Here is a 15,938-nt window from a genome sequence, read left to right as displayed (position 1 = left end):
AACAGTTTAAATCAACAGTGTAGGTTGTAACACCAAGAGTTTATAATTTGCCATCTATATATAAATCGGATCAATAACATAAATCTGTATAAAGTCAACAAACAAACAACCTCTGTTCTCTAATCAGTTTTATTCTGGAATGTTGTTTCAGTTCATTATTATTAACTTTCTCTTCTCTTTTTAAATTTCATCATAACAAACAAACAAACGTTCATTTACAACAAATACACAATAAAACAATAATAACACTAGAAACATTCAAACAGCTGAAAACATAATATGAATATAAAAATACACAAACATCTAAAAACTTCTGTACATTATAAACAACGTGAGACACTTCCAAATTTGATTAACTCATCAGTGATCAATCAAAGAAGAAATTAAAATAAAAAAGCATCAAAATTAAAAGTGCAGTGATGCTTTTCTATCAACGATGATGACACTCTGATTGATCACCGATCACTTATTGATCTCTAACACGGATCTGCCTCAGCGGAGCTGCCTCAGTCTGATGGACGGATTCTCTGGAGGTCAAAGGTCAGTCAGGAGCTAAAAGACTTCCTCCTCCTCACAGCCATAGTCTGGAACACAATGAATCAATCAATAATCGATCAATGAATCCACTCTGACAGGAAACATAAACATACAATGAAATTGATTATACAATACTGCTAAAATAATATCGATTATATTATATTGATTATATCATATTAATTATATATTTCCTGTGTGGACAGCTCTAGCGCTCCTTCTTTCCCACAATGCACCTGGAGTCTCAGTGAATCTGTCCCTGTGTATTTTTCATGGTGGGTTTTTCAGAATAAAAGTATGTACTGACCTCCTACGAGCTGCAGAGCGCTGACGCACTCCTCCTCCACCTCCTCTTCCTCATCCTCCTCCTCCTCAAGCACGGTGGACGGAGCTGTGGGGGTGGAGCTGGGGACTGGTTCGGGGTCAGGGGTCACTTCAGCTGCAGCCTCTGTTGATGTATCTGTTACTATGGCAACGGAGTTTTCTGCCTGAGAGGTGAAACACATCGAGTGAAAAATGACTATATAATTTATTGATATATGTATACACTGAATGTGCTGTATATAACTGTATATAACTGTATGTAACTGTATATTACAGTATATAACTGTATGTAATTGTATATTACAGTATATTACTATATATAACTGTACATAACTATATATAACTGTATATTACTGTATATAACTGTATATTACAGCATATTACTATATATTACTATATATTACAGTATATTACTGTATGTTACTATATATAACTGTATATTACTGTATATAACTGTATATTACTATATATAACTGTATATAACTATATATTACTGTATATAACTGTATATAACTATATATTACTGTATATTACTTTATGTAACTGTATATAATTATATATAACTGTATATAACTATTCTGCTCTCACTGAAGAACTGACCACAGCTAAGCAGACAGATGAATCGTCTTCTTTATTGACAAGTTATCTTCAAATGCCAACCGAGTAAAACTACAAAAATAGAAATATAAACAAAATATATGTAAGGCAATGATTAAAAACACATACAGCCATTACAAACTTAAATACAAGTGCTCCGTAATAAACACTACAAAACATGCCTTTGATCTTTGTGTGAAAGGAATAGCTGCACTTTTTCAAAATATTATCAAAATAATCAAATATAATGTCTTGAAACATTCTTACAACTGAAAAATACTCACAAGTAATGATTTCCAAAGACAAACAAAGAGGGATGGATGCAAAGTCAAACCACGTCTGTCTCGATCACTCTGTCGACGATCACAACTGAACATGTGACTAATTTGCCTTCTCACTCACCTAAACAATCTTATTGGCTATTTAACATAAATAGAACATAGAAAAGCTAGAGCACCCTCTGCTGGCGAGACTGACAGGACACTCCCCGCCTGGCATCTGTAAGATGTCACAATTACGTTTTCTGTCCATTGTCCTTTTTATCAGAGTTTGGCAAGAGGAGTACAGTGTCCGTGATAGGTCTCAAGAATGTCTTGCATGTACCTCCAGTGGCGATCTTGACTTCCACTTTCCTCACCTTCCCATCAGGGCTCGGGAAGGTTTTGACCACTATGCCCATGGGCCAGTTGTTGCGCTTTACATTGCTGTCCTTCAACAATACGAGATCTCCCTCCTGCAGATTTGGTCTCAGAATACCATTTCCTGCGGCCTTGAAGGGTAGAGAGATACTGGTTCTTCCAGCGATGCCAGAAGACATTGGAGAGATGTTGCACCTGTCTCCACTGGCGTTTGTACATGTCACTTTCATCGAAGTCACCAGGAGGTATGGAGGGAACTCCTACTTTCTGAGTTAAGAGTGTAGCTGGTGTCAGGATGAGAGGAAAGCTTGGGTCGGTGGATACTAGGATGAGAGGTTGTGAGGTGACAATTGCCGTAACCTCTGCCAAAAGGTGGCTAACACTTCATGGGTTAGCTGTCAGGGTGTAATGCTCATAAGCATTGACACAAGTATCCGTCTTGTCACGCCAATCATGCATTCCAAGCTACCTCCCATGTGCAAGGCATGGGGTGGGTTAAACACCCAAGTGCATCCGTTGTCACTTAAGAAGTCTTGTATTGTCTGGTTGTTGCAGTGCTTTAAATCAATGCCAAGCTATTTGCATGCGCCACAGAAGTTGGTCCCACCGTCAGACCTCAACTGTTTTACTGGACTGCGGATGGAGAGGAGCCGGAGCGCATTTATGAAACTTGAAGACTCCATCGACTCAATCACTTCGATGTGTATGGCCCTGACACTCATACAGGTGAAGATGACTGCCCAATGTTTGCTGTTGGTGCAGCCTCCCTGAGTTCGTCAAGAAGTGACTGTCCATGGCCCAAATACATCCACTCCAACATAAGAGAATGGGGGGTCAGTACTTAGTCTGTGGGTAGGTCGGCCATCTTTTGTGTCTCCATCTGAGCTTGCGGCAGGTCACACAGCTGTGGATGATGGCGCTGATGTACTGCTTTCCACCAATGACCCATAAGCCAGCTGACCTCACTGCACCCTCTGTGAAGTGGCGTCCCTGATGGACTTGCTGGTGGTAGTGTCGTATTAGGAGAGTTGTTACATAGTGATGGCGAGGGATAATGAGAGGGTTTCTTCCGTCGCTTGCAAGGTCAGCTTGTGACAAACGCCCTCCCACTCTGAGGCAACCTGCCTCATCCAGGTAAGGAGAAAACTGTCTGAGCTGGCTCTGCTTAGGGATCTCTTTCCCTGTTGAATGCTTGCAAAGACTTCAGGGAAAGCTTCTCTTTGAAGACTATGTATGATGACACCTTTAGCCTTGACAAGATCTTCTGGGCAAAGACTTCTGCATACGTGCCAACCTTGACAACTGCACTTGCTGTTTCTCTCGCTTGAATGAGCCAGCAACGTGGATCAGCCTTGATATGGTTCTTACAAGCGATCTCCAGGATGAGAATGACTCAAAACGTCTTGGATTCAAGGGAGACTCCACAACCTTAGTGACACAAGATGTCACCAAAGGACGGATCTTCGGGTCAGACTCTGGGTTGACTAGATCAAAGGAAGTGTCACTATCATCAGTGTTCCTATCTGGCTTCAACAGGAAATCTGGCCCTTTAAGCCACGTGCTGGACATCAAGGTGTTTGCTGGAATTGACCGTGACGCATGATCAGCCGGGTTGGTGAACATAGGAACATAGTTCCACTGTTCTAGTCGGGATGACTTTCTGATTCTCTGCACACGGTTACTTACATAGACGTAGAACCTTCTGGATTTGTTGCGTATGTACCCGAGGACAACCTTACTGTCGGTAAAGAACCGCACAGAATGAAACTGGACATCTATTTCGTCTGTGAGCATGTCTGCGATTTCCACAGCTAGAATGGCTGCACAGAGTTCAAGCCTGGGAATTGTCGCCTCTGGCTGCGGTGTCAGCTTGGCTTTTCCAAAGACAAATCCAAGTTCACTCTTGCCCTCTGCATCAGTAACTTTCATGTAGGCCACAGCTGCAATGGCTTGAGTAGAGGCGTCACAGAAAATGCAAAGCTCCCTGTCTGTGGAGCTGTTGAGGGAGATGGAAGTGTATGTTCTTGGGATCCTGACATGTTCCAGATCCTTGAGGGAGTCTTTCCACTCATGCCACACCTTAACCTTTGTTTCGGGGAGTGGGTTGCCCCACTTGCAGGTCTCATTAGTAAGCTCTCTTAGCAAAGCCCTCCCTTGGATGCTAACTGGGGCAGCGAAACCAAGCGGGTCATACAGACTGCTTATGGTTGACAAAGCACCTCTGTGAGTGTAAGGCTTTTCCATAGCAGACACCTCGAAAGTGAACTCGTCTGTGGCAACATCCCAGCTTATCCCCAGACTTCGTTGCATAGTGTGAAGTCTGCTCCAAGGTCAAGGTCCTTTAAACCTTTTGCTAGCTCCTCCTTGGGAAATGCTTTCATGACACTGATGCTGTTAGAAGCGATCTTGTGCAACTTTAAATTGGACGCAGCCAGCGTCTCTTGGGCTTTCTTGACAACAGCAATAGCCTCTCCATCAGATGCAAATGAGATAAGCATCATCGACATAGAAATGTCGTTCCACAAAGTGTCTTGTCATACTGTCGTCCCCCTCTTGATCTCGAGATGCCTTCCTGAGCCCATAAATTGCCACAGCAGGTGATGGGCTGTTATCGAAAACATGAACAGTCATGCGGTACTCTACTATGGATTCTTCCATGTCATTGTTCCGGTGGCAAAGGAAGCACAAGAAGTTCCTGTGATCTTCTCATACCAAGAAACAATGAAACATCTGCTTGATATCAGCAGTGACTGCCACTCGTTCCTCACGGAACTGTAGGAGTATACCAAGCAGGCTGTTGTTGAGGTTAGGGCCGGTGAGAAGGACATCATTTAAAGATATTCCTTGGTGCTGCGCGCTGGAGTCAAGAATGGAAGGTACCAGCATTCCTGTTCTGCCTTCAGTGGCGGTGCTAGTTCCGCATATCCGTTATCAAATATGTTTTGCATGAAATCCACAAAGTGTTTCATTTCAGGTTGCTTTTCCAGTGTCCGACAAACTGAGGCAAGCCGTTGGCTTGCTGCTTGTTGTTCGGGAGACATGGTCTTGGGGAGCGGAAAGGTAGTGGAGCCACCCAGCTGTTTGTGTCACCCTGGTACATGTCCTCCATTATCTGCAAGAAGGTCTGTTCTATTGAGTATGCAGGTTTTTCATCTGCACTTGTGGATTGGAAGATTGTTTCTCCCATGGTGTAAATCTCAGTTAGCCTGTGTCCGTGGCCAGAAGTAGAAGACTTGGTCTTGTGATGAGATTGAGAACTGAAGCTTTCCTTCACCTGAATGCTGTTATGGCATGTGAAAAAGTAGCTTGGTCGCCCATTGTCTAGTATGTTTGTCTTTAGAACATTTACATGCCCAGGTTTGTGAGCCCCACCAAAACAAATGTCACCGACTATTACCCACCCCAGAGCTAACCTCTGTGCAAATGGAGCATTTGGAGGCCCGTTTCGCTGATCAGGCACCTTGTGGGCCTGAATAACATCTCTCCCAAGTAGCAGTAGTATATCTGCCTGGGGGTCAAACTCTGGGATCTCTGCAGTAATGTTCTTGAGGTGAAGATGGTAGCGAGCGGCCTTAGGGGTCGGGATCTCATTTTGGTTGTCTGAGAGCATGTCACACTCAATAAGTGTGGGCAAGGACAGACTGGATTGGCCATCAGCTGATTCCACAATGAAATCGTCCGTCTTCTCCCAGTCACCTCAGACACTCCTGCACAAGTCTTGAGAGTATGGGGAAGAGTTCTTGGAGATGCCAAAGATGTCGAAGAAAGAAGACCGGGCCAGAGATTTAATGCTTTGATCGTCTAGAATCGCATAAGCTCTAAGTCTCTTTTCCCGTTGTCTTTTTGGGTAGACATTGACGAGACAGATCTTTGCACATGAGTATCTGTAGCTGTAGCTTCAAACATGCATTCTTGCTCTCAAAAGTCTGTCCCATTAACCAAATGGGCAGGGACTTGATGTGCAAATTAGGCCTTTGTCTGATCTCAACCCCAGAAGGTGTCAAAGTTCACAGACTATCTGATTTGGAGCCAAATTTTTCCCACTCTTTTGTTCACCACATCCCAGACCTACAATATGCATATCAATGGAAACTGCAACCATCAACTGCCTCTGAGCTTGTTACTTTAGCTAGAAAAATAGTTTTTAACAGCTACAATAGATTTCATGACACCAGAGGATCTGCATTGTACCTCTCATGTGTCAACAGGAACTGATGAGCCATATGAGGAAGGTTGGTTGAGAGAGAGATTCGATAAACTCACACTGACACACATTTATTGGACACAACATAAATGTGTCTCTCTCACACCAGCTAAATGTGATGTGTACACCATAGACCATTCAGTCCCACACATCACACTTGCAAAACACACATCAGATAATTGGGAAGATTTGGGACCTTTTATAAAATCATGTCAGCGCGCAGCCGATTGGCAAGAAACATCTGATCGATCTATTTTTTTTTTTTTTCACCAACACTGCAGTGTTACTCTAAGAGTTTACCATCTATTGTGCACACTCAAAGAACAATCCAGCTGCTACCTAAAAGCACTCCTAATTTTTTTTTCTTTTTGTCCGAAGAACAAGCAACAGCTATTACAGCCCTACAGGGGGTCCTTAAGACACTGTGGGCTGTTAGTAAGTATGATGTTGGCCTCATCAAAGACTGTGAACCTGTTGTCATTACTAACATCACTGTAAAAAGATGCAATGTTTTAAACCCTGCTACTCTCTTTCCCACACCTGACAATGGACAAGAACATAACTGTTGCTGTCCTCCAACAGGTCTGCTCCCCAAGACCGGATCTACAAGAAACTCCATTAACTAACCCTGATTTGGTTGTTTTTGTAGATGGATCCGCTTCCCGTGACTCACAAACCGGTCGCAACAGAGTTGGATTTGCTGTTGTAACTAATCATGAAACTCTTGTCTCAGGTTCACTCCCCTCTCAGTATTCTGCACAAGCAGCAGAACTTACAGCATTGACAGAGACATGCAAGCTGGCAAGCAACAAGACTATCTACATCGACTCTAGATATGCATTTGGTGATGCAATGCAGTCCTTTGCTACACCACAAGAAAAGACGTTGTGGATACGCTGCGGTGCCACACAGAAGGAGGGTGGCGGGGAGAAGTGTGGCGGGGACCGATAACAAACCCTGCCTGCCCAAACATTTCTTTCCTCACTTTGCAAAACTGACACATGGATTGGACCATGACTCAACACTGGTTCACCAAAGGTTTTGCAGTTCATGCGCAGAAGTTTTGTCAATCATGTATGGTTTGTGCAACACATAGCGCAGGTAAAACCCAAACAATCACAAACGCCGCACACCCACCGACCATTCGAACATTTGAGGATGGATTTCATAGAACTTTCGCCATCAGAAGGGAAGAAATACTGCTTGTTGATGGTTGACATGTGGTCAAAATGGGTTGAAGCATTCCCAGCAAGACACCAAAGCAGCCAAATGGTAGCAAAGGCTCTGTTAACAGAAATCATTCCCAGATGGGGAATACCAACTAAACTGAGCAGCGATAAAGGTGCACACTTTTCAATTCTGCAATAACCCAAATCAGTGATTTTCTAGCCATTGACCTCAGACGACATTGTGTATATCACCCTGCCAGTGGAGGTGCGGTCGAATGAGAAAATGGAAATCAAAACCAGCAAAGTGCTATGAGGAAACGGGGCTGCCATGGACAAAGGCCCTGCCGATTGTTCTAATGCACATAAGAATGAGAAACGTGGGTACACGACAACCACTGCAGGAAGGTCTCTGAACCAACTGAGGAATTCAGCTGTTAACCTGAACGACGCAAGGACGGACGACGTGGAGACGGACAACGTGAGGACGAACGAGCGCAAAGAGAGTACGACACAAGGAATAACTCCATAAATTCAACAACCACCAACTAGATGTCAGGATTAACAACGTAAACCCTCTCCCAATAGACTACACCATGCACCTCCTGATCCTATTATGTTGGACGATGCTGACAGAGGCCAACACCTGCAAACCTGCCAAGACCGTCACTCTGACAGAAGGACAAAACACAACCTTCACCTGCTTAACAATGACAATCAAAATCCAACCTCACTTCACATTTCTGATCCTCATCATTACTCCAGCTCAGATTATGCCTCTGATGATGACATTTTGTAAATAATGTTAATAATGTTTTTGCTTTTGTTCTTTTCTTTCTTTTGTTCCTTCCTCTTCTAAACAACTGCCATGATGAAACATTTTAAAATCCATGTGAATTGATGTGTCGGATAATTAAGTTGTGACTATATACTTTATTTTATTTTATTCTTATTTTTTTTACTGTCAGTGATTAATGAATAATCAAAAGGGGTAATTGTAATGGTAGATTCAGTTTCTTTGTTTCGGCCACTGCAGATGCCCAACCTCCCCCTTCCTAACACAAGATGCCAGGTCCTTTTGTGATTTGTAGATTGTGATGTCTGGACTTGGCTCTGCACCTGAATGCAAGATCCTGCAGGACCCCTCATATGTATTTGAATTTAAAATACTCCTCCTCACCTATAAAGCTCTTCATGGTCAGGCCCCTTCATATCTTAAAGAGCTCATAGTACCCTATTACCCCACTAGAACACTACGTTCTCTGAATGCTGGGCTACTTGTGGTTCCTATAGTCTCTAAAAGTAGAACAGGAGCCAGAGCCTTCAGTTACCAAGCTCCTCTCCTGTGGAACCAGCTTCCAGTTGTGGTTCGGGAGGCAGACACCCTCACCACTTTCAAGAGTAGGCTTAAGACATTCCTCTTTGATAAAGCTTATAGTTAGGGCTGGATCAGGTGAGTCCTGAACCATCCCTTAGTTATGCTGCTATAGGCCTAGACTATCGGGGGATTTCCCATGGTGCACTGAGCTACTCTCTTCCTCTCTCTTTCTGCACTCATTCATGTCCCTTTAATGCATGTTACTAACTCCACTTCTTCCCCGGAGTTCTTGTGCTTTCTCGTCTCGCAGGTTCTCATGGATCCTGGTGGAGCCTCCTGCCATGGTCCTGCTTGACTGCCATTGCCAATACTGTTGTTGCTGTGCACCTGTCTGTCTGTCGCTCTCTCTCTCTCTCTCTCTCTCTCTCTCTCACCCCAACTGGTCGAGACAGACGACCACCCACCTAGAGCCGGAGGATCTGTCCTAGGTTTCTGCCTTTTAACAGGCAGTTTTTCCTTGCCCTTGTCGCCAAGTGCTTGCTCATGGTGGTACTGTTGGGTCTCTGTAATTAATGTTAAAGAGTTCGGTCTAGACCTGCTCTATTTGAAAAGTGTCCTGAGATAACTTCTGTTATGAATTGGCGCTATACAAATAAAATTGAATTGAATTGAATTGAATTAAAACACACCAGCAGGCGGTCGGCCCCGATGCCTGCAGTGGGTAGAGGGGTGTGAAAGCACTTCCTGGAGGGCCAGACCCCTACAGCAGACAAAGGGGTGTGAAAGAGGTGGTCCTCAGGTATAAATGTTTAGATCTCCCCATGTTGGGTGTCTTTCTTCATCTTTGACCGCTCGCGTGTTGATTGACCTTTTATTTGCAAAGAAAATAAAAACCTTGTCAGCCGGCAGAAGTTCTCTATTTCATTCTTCACCAGCAGCAGAGAAATTTCCACAACATATCCACCGTTCTCATTTCCACACACCTGCGTGCATGTCGAGGTGGCAACAGGTGAAGTCTCTCGCTCCCTGCCGTGATCTGTGGCGGACTCTTTGACAGCTTGTATAGTCCATGGTGCAGGACCGAAGTGAAGAGCATTGATGTGTGAGTTGCTGCCACACCCCGAACAGTGGATTTCTGCCTCACAGTTCTTAGCCTGATGGCTGGAAGAAGCACAGCATCGAAAACATATTTGGTTCTGCCTTACGTTCTTCTAGAGACTTCTCTGCTCTACATTTTCTGAGTGCATGGGGCTTTTTGTGGATAGGACACTCTTTGCTAGGGTCCTCAACCTTTTTTTCTGCATTTCGTCTTTGTTCTGAGTTAACTACTTCCATACGGTTAACTGAGATAGGCGTTCTTGTTCTGTCATGCCTTCCTTGATATCTGTCCACTTTAGAGGTTGTAACAGATGGAATGGGGGTCATTTCTCATTCTGGCTTCATTTCTGATGAAGGTGGCAAAGACGGAGAATGGAGGGAATGACACCAAATGTTCCTGTTTATACTTTGTTCCATGTGTCATCCATTTCTTTTGCAGGCCAAATGGAAGTTTGGGCAGCAAAAAAAAAAAAAAAAGCAAGTAGCAGATGAGGGTCTTTGTTTGTTCAAGACTCTGGGAAAACATTCTAGCCTTTCAAACAGAGCCTTTTCCAAAGCCTCTGGAGAGCCCTAACACTCTTGCAGCCTCTCCCAGACTTTCCCCAATCCAATGACAGGGTTGCTGATGTGCGCCAATCTGAGGCGTTTTGCATGAAGTGAGGATTCATCGCCTAACCACTTGATCAACAAGTCGAGCTCTTCGCTAGCCAGTGAATTTGTGATTTTGGGGAAGTTGGTCTTTTACCTATTCACTAGTGCGTTCTGCGGGGTGGATGGTCTGAGAGAGCTCACCACTCATGCGGTCTTCTTCTATTTCACTTGCTGCAGCCTCATATATGTGGGCTTCTGCGAGGGCGGCCTCTGCATCACGCTGCTGATGAAATGCCTGCAGTGTTGCCTCTAGTCGCGTTTCCTCCATTTTGAGCTTCGCTTGTTTTACTCTCATTTCAATTTCCTTTTGAGCGTATTCTGCTCTTGCACGTGCTGCTTCTGCTTTAGCCCGTGCATTGACTGCTGCCATGCTAGCCGATGACTTCTTGGAGCACTTCAAAGATTTCGAAGCGTGCGTGCGGACCGATGTGGCCTCATCATCTCTTAGCTGAGACATCTTCGTTATGTGGCAAAGCTGACGCGTGTATCCACCTGTGATTCTGTTTGCCGTAGATGGATCAGCTTTTTTACTATTCTGCTCTCACTGAAGAATTGACCACAGCTAAGCAGACAGATGAACTCGTTGACAAACGACAGATGTATCGTCTTCTTTATTAACAAGTGATCTTCAAATGCCAACCGAGTAAAACTACAAAATTAGAAATATAAACAAAATATATGTAAGGCAATGATTAAAAACACATACAGCCATTACAAACTTAAATACAAGTGCTGCGTAATAAACGCTACAAAACATGCCTTTGATCTTTGTGTGAAAGAAATAGCTTTTCAAAATATTATCAAAATAATCAAATATAATGTCTTGAAACATTCTTACAACTGAAAAATACTCACAAGCAATGATTTCCAAAGACAAACAAAGAAGGATGGATGCAGAGTCAAACTAAATTCTGTCTCCTATGATCACAACTGAACATGTGACTAATTTGCCTTCTCACTCACCTAAACAATCTTATTGGCTATTTAACATAAATAGAACATAGAAAAGCTAGCGCGCCCTCTGCTGGCGAGACTGACAGGACAATAACTATATATAACTGTATATTACTGTATATTACTGTATATAACTATATATTACTGTATATAACTATATATTACTGTATATAACTATATATATATAACTGTATATTACTGTATATAACTGTATATTACTTTATATAACATATATTACTGTATATAACTGTATATAACTACATATAACTGTATATTACTGTGTATTACTTTCTATAACTGTATATTATATATTACTATATATAACTGTATATTACTATATATAACTATAAATTACTGTATATAACTGTATGTAACTATAAATTACTGTATATAACTGTATATAACTATATATATATATATATATAACTGTATATTACCATATATAACTATATATTACTGGATATAACTGTATATAAACGTATATTACTATATATAACTGTATATTACTGTATATAACTGCATATTACTGTATTTAACTGTATATAACTGTATATTACTATATATAACTATATATTACAGTATATAACTATATATTACTGTATATAACTATATATTACTGTATATTACTGTATATTACAATATATACTGTATATAACTATATATAACTGTATATTACTGTGTATTACTTTCTAAAACTGTATAAAACTGTATATTATATATTACTATATATAACTGTATATTACTATATATAACTATAAATTACTGTATATAACTATATATAACTGTATATTACCATATATAACTATATATTACTGGATATAACTGTATATAACTGTATATTACTATATATAATATACATTACTGGATATTACTATATATAACTGTATATTACTGTATATAACTGCATATTACTGTATTTAACTGTATATTACTGTATAGAACTGTATATTACTATATATAACTATATATTACTGTATGTTACTGTATATTACAATATATACTGTATATAACTATATATAACTGTACATTACTGAATATAATCGTGTGAGGTGTGAGGACCATCACAGGTCACAACTCCTTCTTCCCTCTACACACCTCCCCCCTGACACCACAACACCCCCCTCCCCCACTTCAACACAACCCCCACCTCACATCACCATAGACCAGTTCAGAGGACAGCTGAGGAAGCTCCGGCCCAGGAAAACAGCAGGCCCGGATAAAGTGTGTCCGAGATTACTGAAGACCTGCGCTGCAGAATTGGGGGAACCACTACAACGGATCTTCAACCTTAGCCTGCAGCTAGGGAGAGTGCCCACCCTCTGGAAGACATCCTGCATCGTCCCGGTTCCCAAGAAGAACAGGCCAAGCCAGCTACTTCCGACTGGTGGCACTCACTTCACACCCGATGAAGACGTTGGAGCGGCTCTTCCTCAGCCTCCTCAGACCCCAGGTACAACACACCCAGGACTGCCTGCAGTTTGCGTACCAGCCAGATGTTGGTGTGGAGGACGCCATCCTCTACATACTACACCGAGTCCACTCCCATCTGGATAAGGGAATCGGCACAGTGAGGATTCTCTTCTTGGACTTCTCCAGTGCCTTTAATACCATCCAGCCCTCTATGCTTCAGGACAAACTGAACATGGGAGTGGACCCCTATCTGGTAGACTGGATCAACGATTACCTCACTGACAGGCCACAGTAGTAGTAGTGTCAGGCTGAAGGACACCACGTCTGACATTGTGATCAACAGCACTGGAGCCCCCCAGGGCACAGTGCTGGCCCCTCTTCTCTTCACTCTGTACACCTCAGACTTTTGTTACAACTCGGAGCTTTGTCACATACACAAGTACGCCGATAACAGACCCATAGTTGGATGTATCAGGGGTGACAGAGAGGAGGAGTATCGGAGACTGGTGGGGGACTTTGCTCTCTGGTGTCACACTAACTGCCTACAGCTCAACATCTCTAAGACAAAGGAGCTGGTCATTGAGTTTGGGAGGTCCAGACCAAGACTGCGACCAGTTCTGCTAGAGGGAGCTGAGGTGGAGGCTGTGCAATCATACAAATACCTCGGGCTGTGGCTGGATAATAAACTGCACTGGTCAACACACACCAGCCACCAGTACGGAAAAGACACAAAGCAGGTTGTACTTCCTTAGGAGATTGCGGTCTTTCAACATCTGCAGCAAACTGCTCTGGATGTTTTATCAGTCTGTGGTTACCAGCGTCCTCTTCTACACTGTGGTGTGCTGGGGGGGGGGGCAGCATATCCAAGAAGGACACCTCCAGACTGGATAAACTGATCAGGCGGGCCGGCTCTGTGGTCGGCATGAAGCTGGACTCACTGGTGACGGTGGCAGAGAGGAGGACACTGGACAAACTGCTGGACATTATTGACAATGCCGGGGTGGCTGGCATTGTCAATAATGTCCAGCATCCCCCCTGTATATAATACAATATTATATAATATAACTGTATATAACTGTATATAACTGTATATTACTATATGTAACTATATATTACTATATATAACTATATATTACTGTATATTACTGTATTTTATTGTAAATAACTGTATATAACTGTATATAACTGTATATTACTGTATATACTATATATTACTGTATATAACTGTATATAACTATATATTATTGTATATTACCATATCTGTATATAACTGTATATTACCATATATAACTGTATATAACTGTATTTAACTGTATATAACTATATATTACTGTATATTACTGTATATATCTGTATATAACGATATATAACTTATATAACTGTATATAACTATATATTACTGTATATTACTGTATAGGTATACTGTGAATATATTATAGTATGTATTCAGGAGCAGTCAGATGCAGTCAGGTGCAGTAGGTTACCTGGACGGCTGTTTTTTTCCTCTTGGATGTGGAGGATATCAGGAGGCGGACCCTGCAAAAAAGAAAATATAAACAAAATACATTATTTTCATGGTCAATGTATGTATTAGATTTTTTAAATATTTTGTTGTATGTTTAATTGTTTGCCAGTTTACTAAAGCAAATTCATGTATGTGAAAACCAGAATGTGATTCTGACAAAGGAATAACTCCTGACACACACAAAATAAATATTCTATACATGATATACAGATTATATTATAGATTATACATTATAGATGATATATAGATCATATTATAGATTATACATTATAGATGATATATAGATTATATTATAGTTCATACATTATATATCATATATAGATTATATGAATTGGCGCTATACAAATAAAATTGAATTGAATTGAATATTATAGTTTATACATTATAGATCAGATTATAGTTTATACATTATGATCATATATATATCATATTATAGTTTATACATTATAGATCATATGTAGATCATATTATAGTTTATACATTATAGATCATATAGATTTATATAGGTCATATTATAGTTTATACATTATAGATCATATATAGATTATATTATAGTTTATACATTATAGATCATATATAGATTATATTATAGTACATTATAGATCATATTATAGTTTATACATTATAAATCATTTATAGATTATATTATAGATTATACGTCATAGATCATATATAGATTATATTATAGATTATATATTATAGCTCATATATAGATTATACACTGTAGATCCTATATAGATTATATTATAGTTTATACATTAGAGATCATATATAAATTATATTATAGATTATATATAGATTATATTATAGTTTATACATTAGAGATCATATATAAATTATATTATAGATTATACATTATATATCATATATAGATAATATATAGATTATACATTACATTATAGATCATATATAGATTATACATTACATTATAGATCATATCTAGATTATATTATAGATTATACATTACATTATAGATAATATATAGATCATATTATAATATACATTACATTATAGATCATCTATTTTATTTTCTCGAGGCACTGGCCGAGGAGGTGGAGTAGCAGCCATATATGATTCGAGCGTTTTAATGGACCCTAAACCTAAACTAAATTATAATTCATTTGAAAGCCTTGTTCTTAGTCTTTCTTACCCATCCTGGAAAACACTGCAGCCAGTTCTATTTGTTATAGTGTACCGTGCTCCTGGACCGTACTCTGATTTTATATCTGAATTCTCAGTTTTCATCAAGTTTAGTCCTTAAATGAGATAACATAATTATTGTAGGTGATTTTAATATTCATGTGGATGTTAACAATGACAGCCTTAGTAATGCATTTATATCATTAATAGACTCAATTGCCTTCTGTCAGAGTGTAAATAAACCAACTCATTGTTTTAATCACACTCTTGACCTCGTTCTTTCATATGGCATTGATATTGAACATTTAATAGTCTTCCCACATAATCCTTTCCTATCTGACCATTATTTAATAACTTTTGAATTCATACTATTAGATTA

At 40.4% G+C, this 15,938-nt stretch overlaps 2 protein-coding genes across 2 annotated transcripts in view; both read right to left on the bottom strand.

Moving 5' to 3' along the window:
- Positions 1-111: 111 nt before the first annotated feature.
- LOC127368389 (uncharacterized) lies at positions 112-8,637 on the bottom strand. The gene is made up of 4 exons (XM_051409215.1): positions 1,740-8,637; positions 1,459-1,527; positions 842-1,022; positions 112-584 (listed from the first exon to the last, which is right to left on the bottom strand). The coding sequence occupies exon 1, from the start codon at positions 4,401-4,403 to the stop codon at positions 3,339-3,341; it is 1,065 nt and encodes a 354-aa protein (XP_051265175.1). The 5' UTR covers positions 4,404-8,637; the 3' UTR covers positions 112-584; positions 842-1,022; positions 1,459-1,527; positions 1,740-3,338.
- Positions 8,638-8,950: 313 nt separating this feature from the next.
- The window catches only part of brf1b (BRF1 RNA polymerase III transcription initiation factor subunit b), a 39,423-nt gene continuing 32,435 nt past the window's right edge, over positions 8,951-15,938 (bottom strand). Inside the window, exons 17-19 of the mRNA XM_051409052.1 lie at positions 14,379-14,430; positions 12,632-13,929; positions 8,951-11,179 (exon numbers count right to left, since the gene is read on the bottom strand). Coding sequence (XP_051265012.1) covers positions 13,471-13,929; positions 14,379-14,430 — 511 coding nt within the window. The 3' untranslated portion in view covers positions 8,951-11,179; positions 12,632-13,470. The remainder of the gene's footprint in view (positions 11,180-12,631; positions 13,930-14,378; positions 14,431-15,938) is intronic.

This window comes from Dicentrarchus labrax, unplaced genomic scaffold (assembly GCF_905237075.1).
Source record: "Dicentrarchus labrax unplaced genomic scaffold, dlabrax2021, whole genome shotgun sequence".
NCBI classification, from domain to species: Eukaryota; Metazoa; Chordata; class Actinopteri; family Moronidae; genus Dicentrarchus; species Dicentrarchus labrax.
The sequence above is the reverse complement of the archived record's forward strand: the minus strand, read 5'-3'. Positions and strand labels throughout refer to the sequence as shown.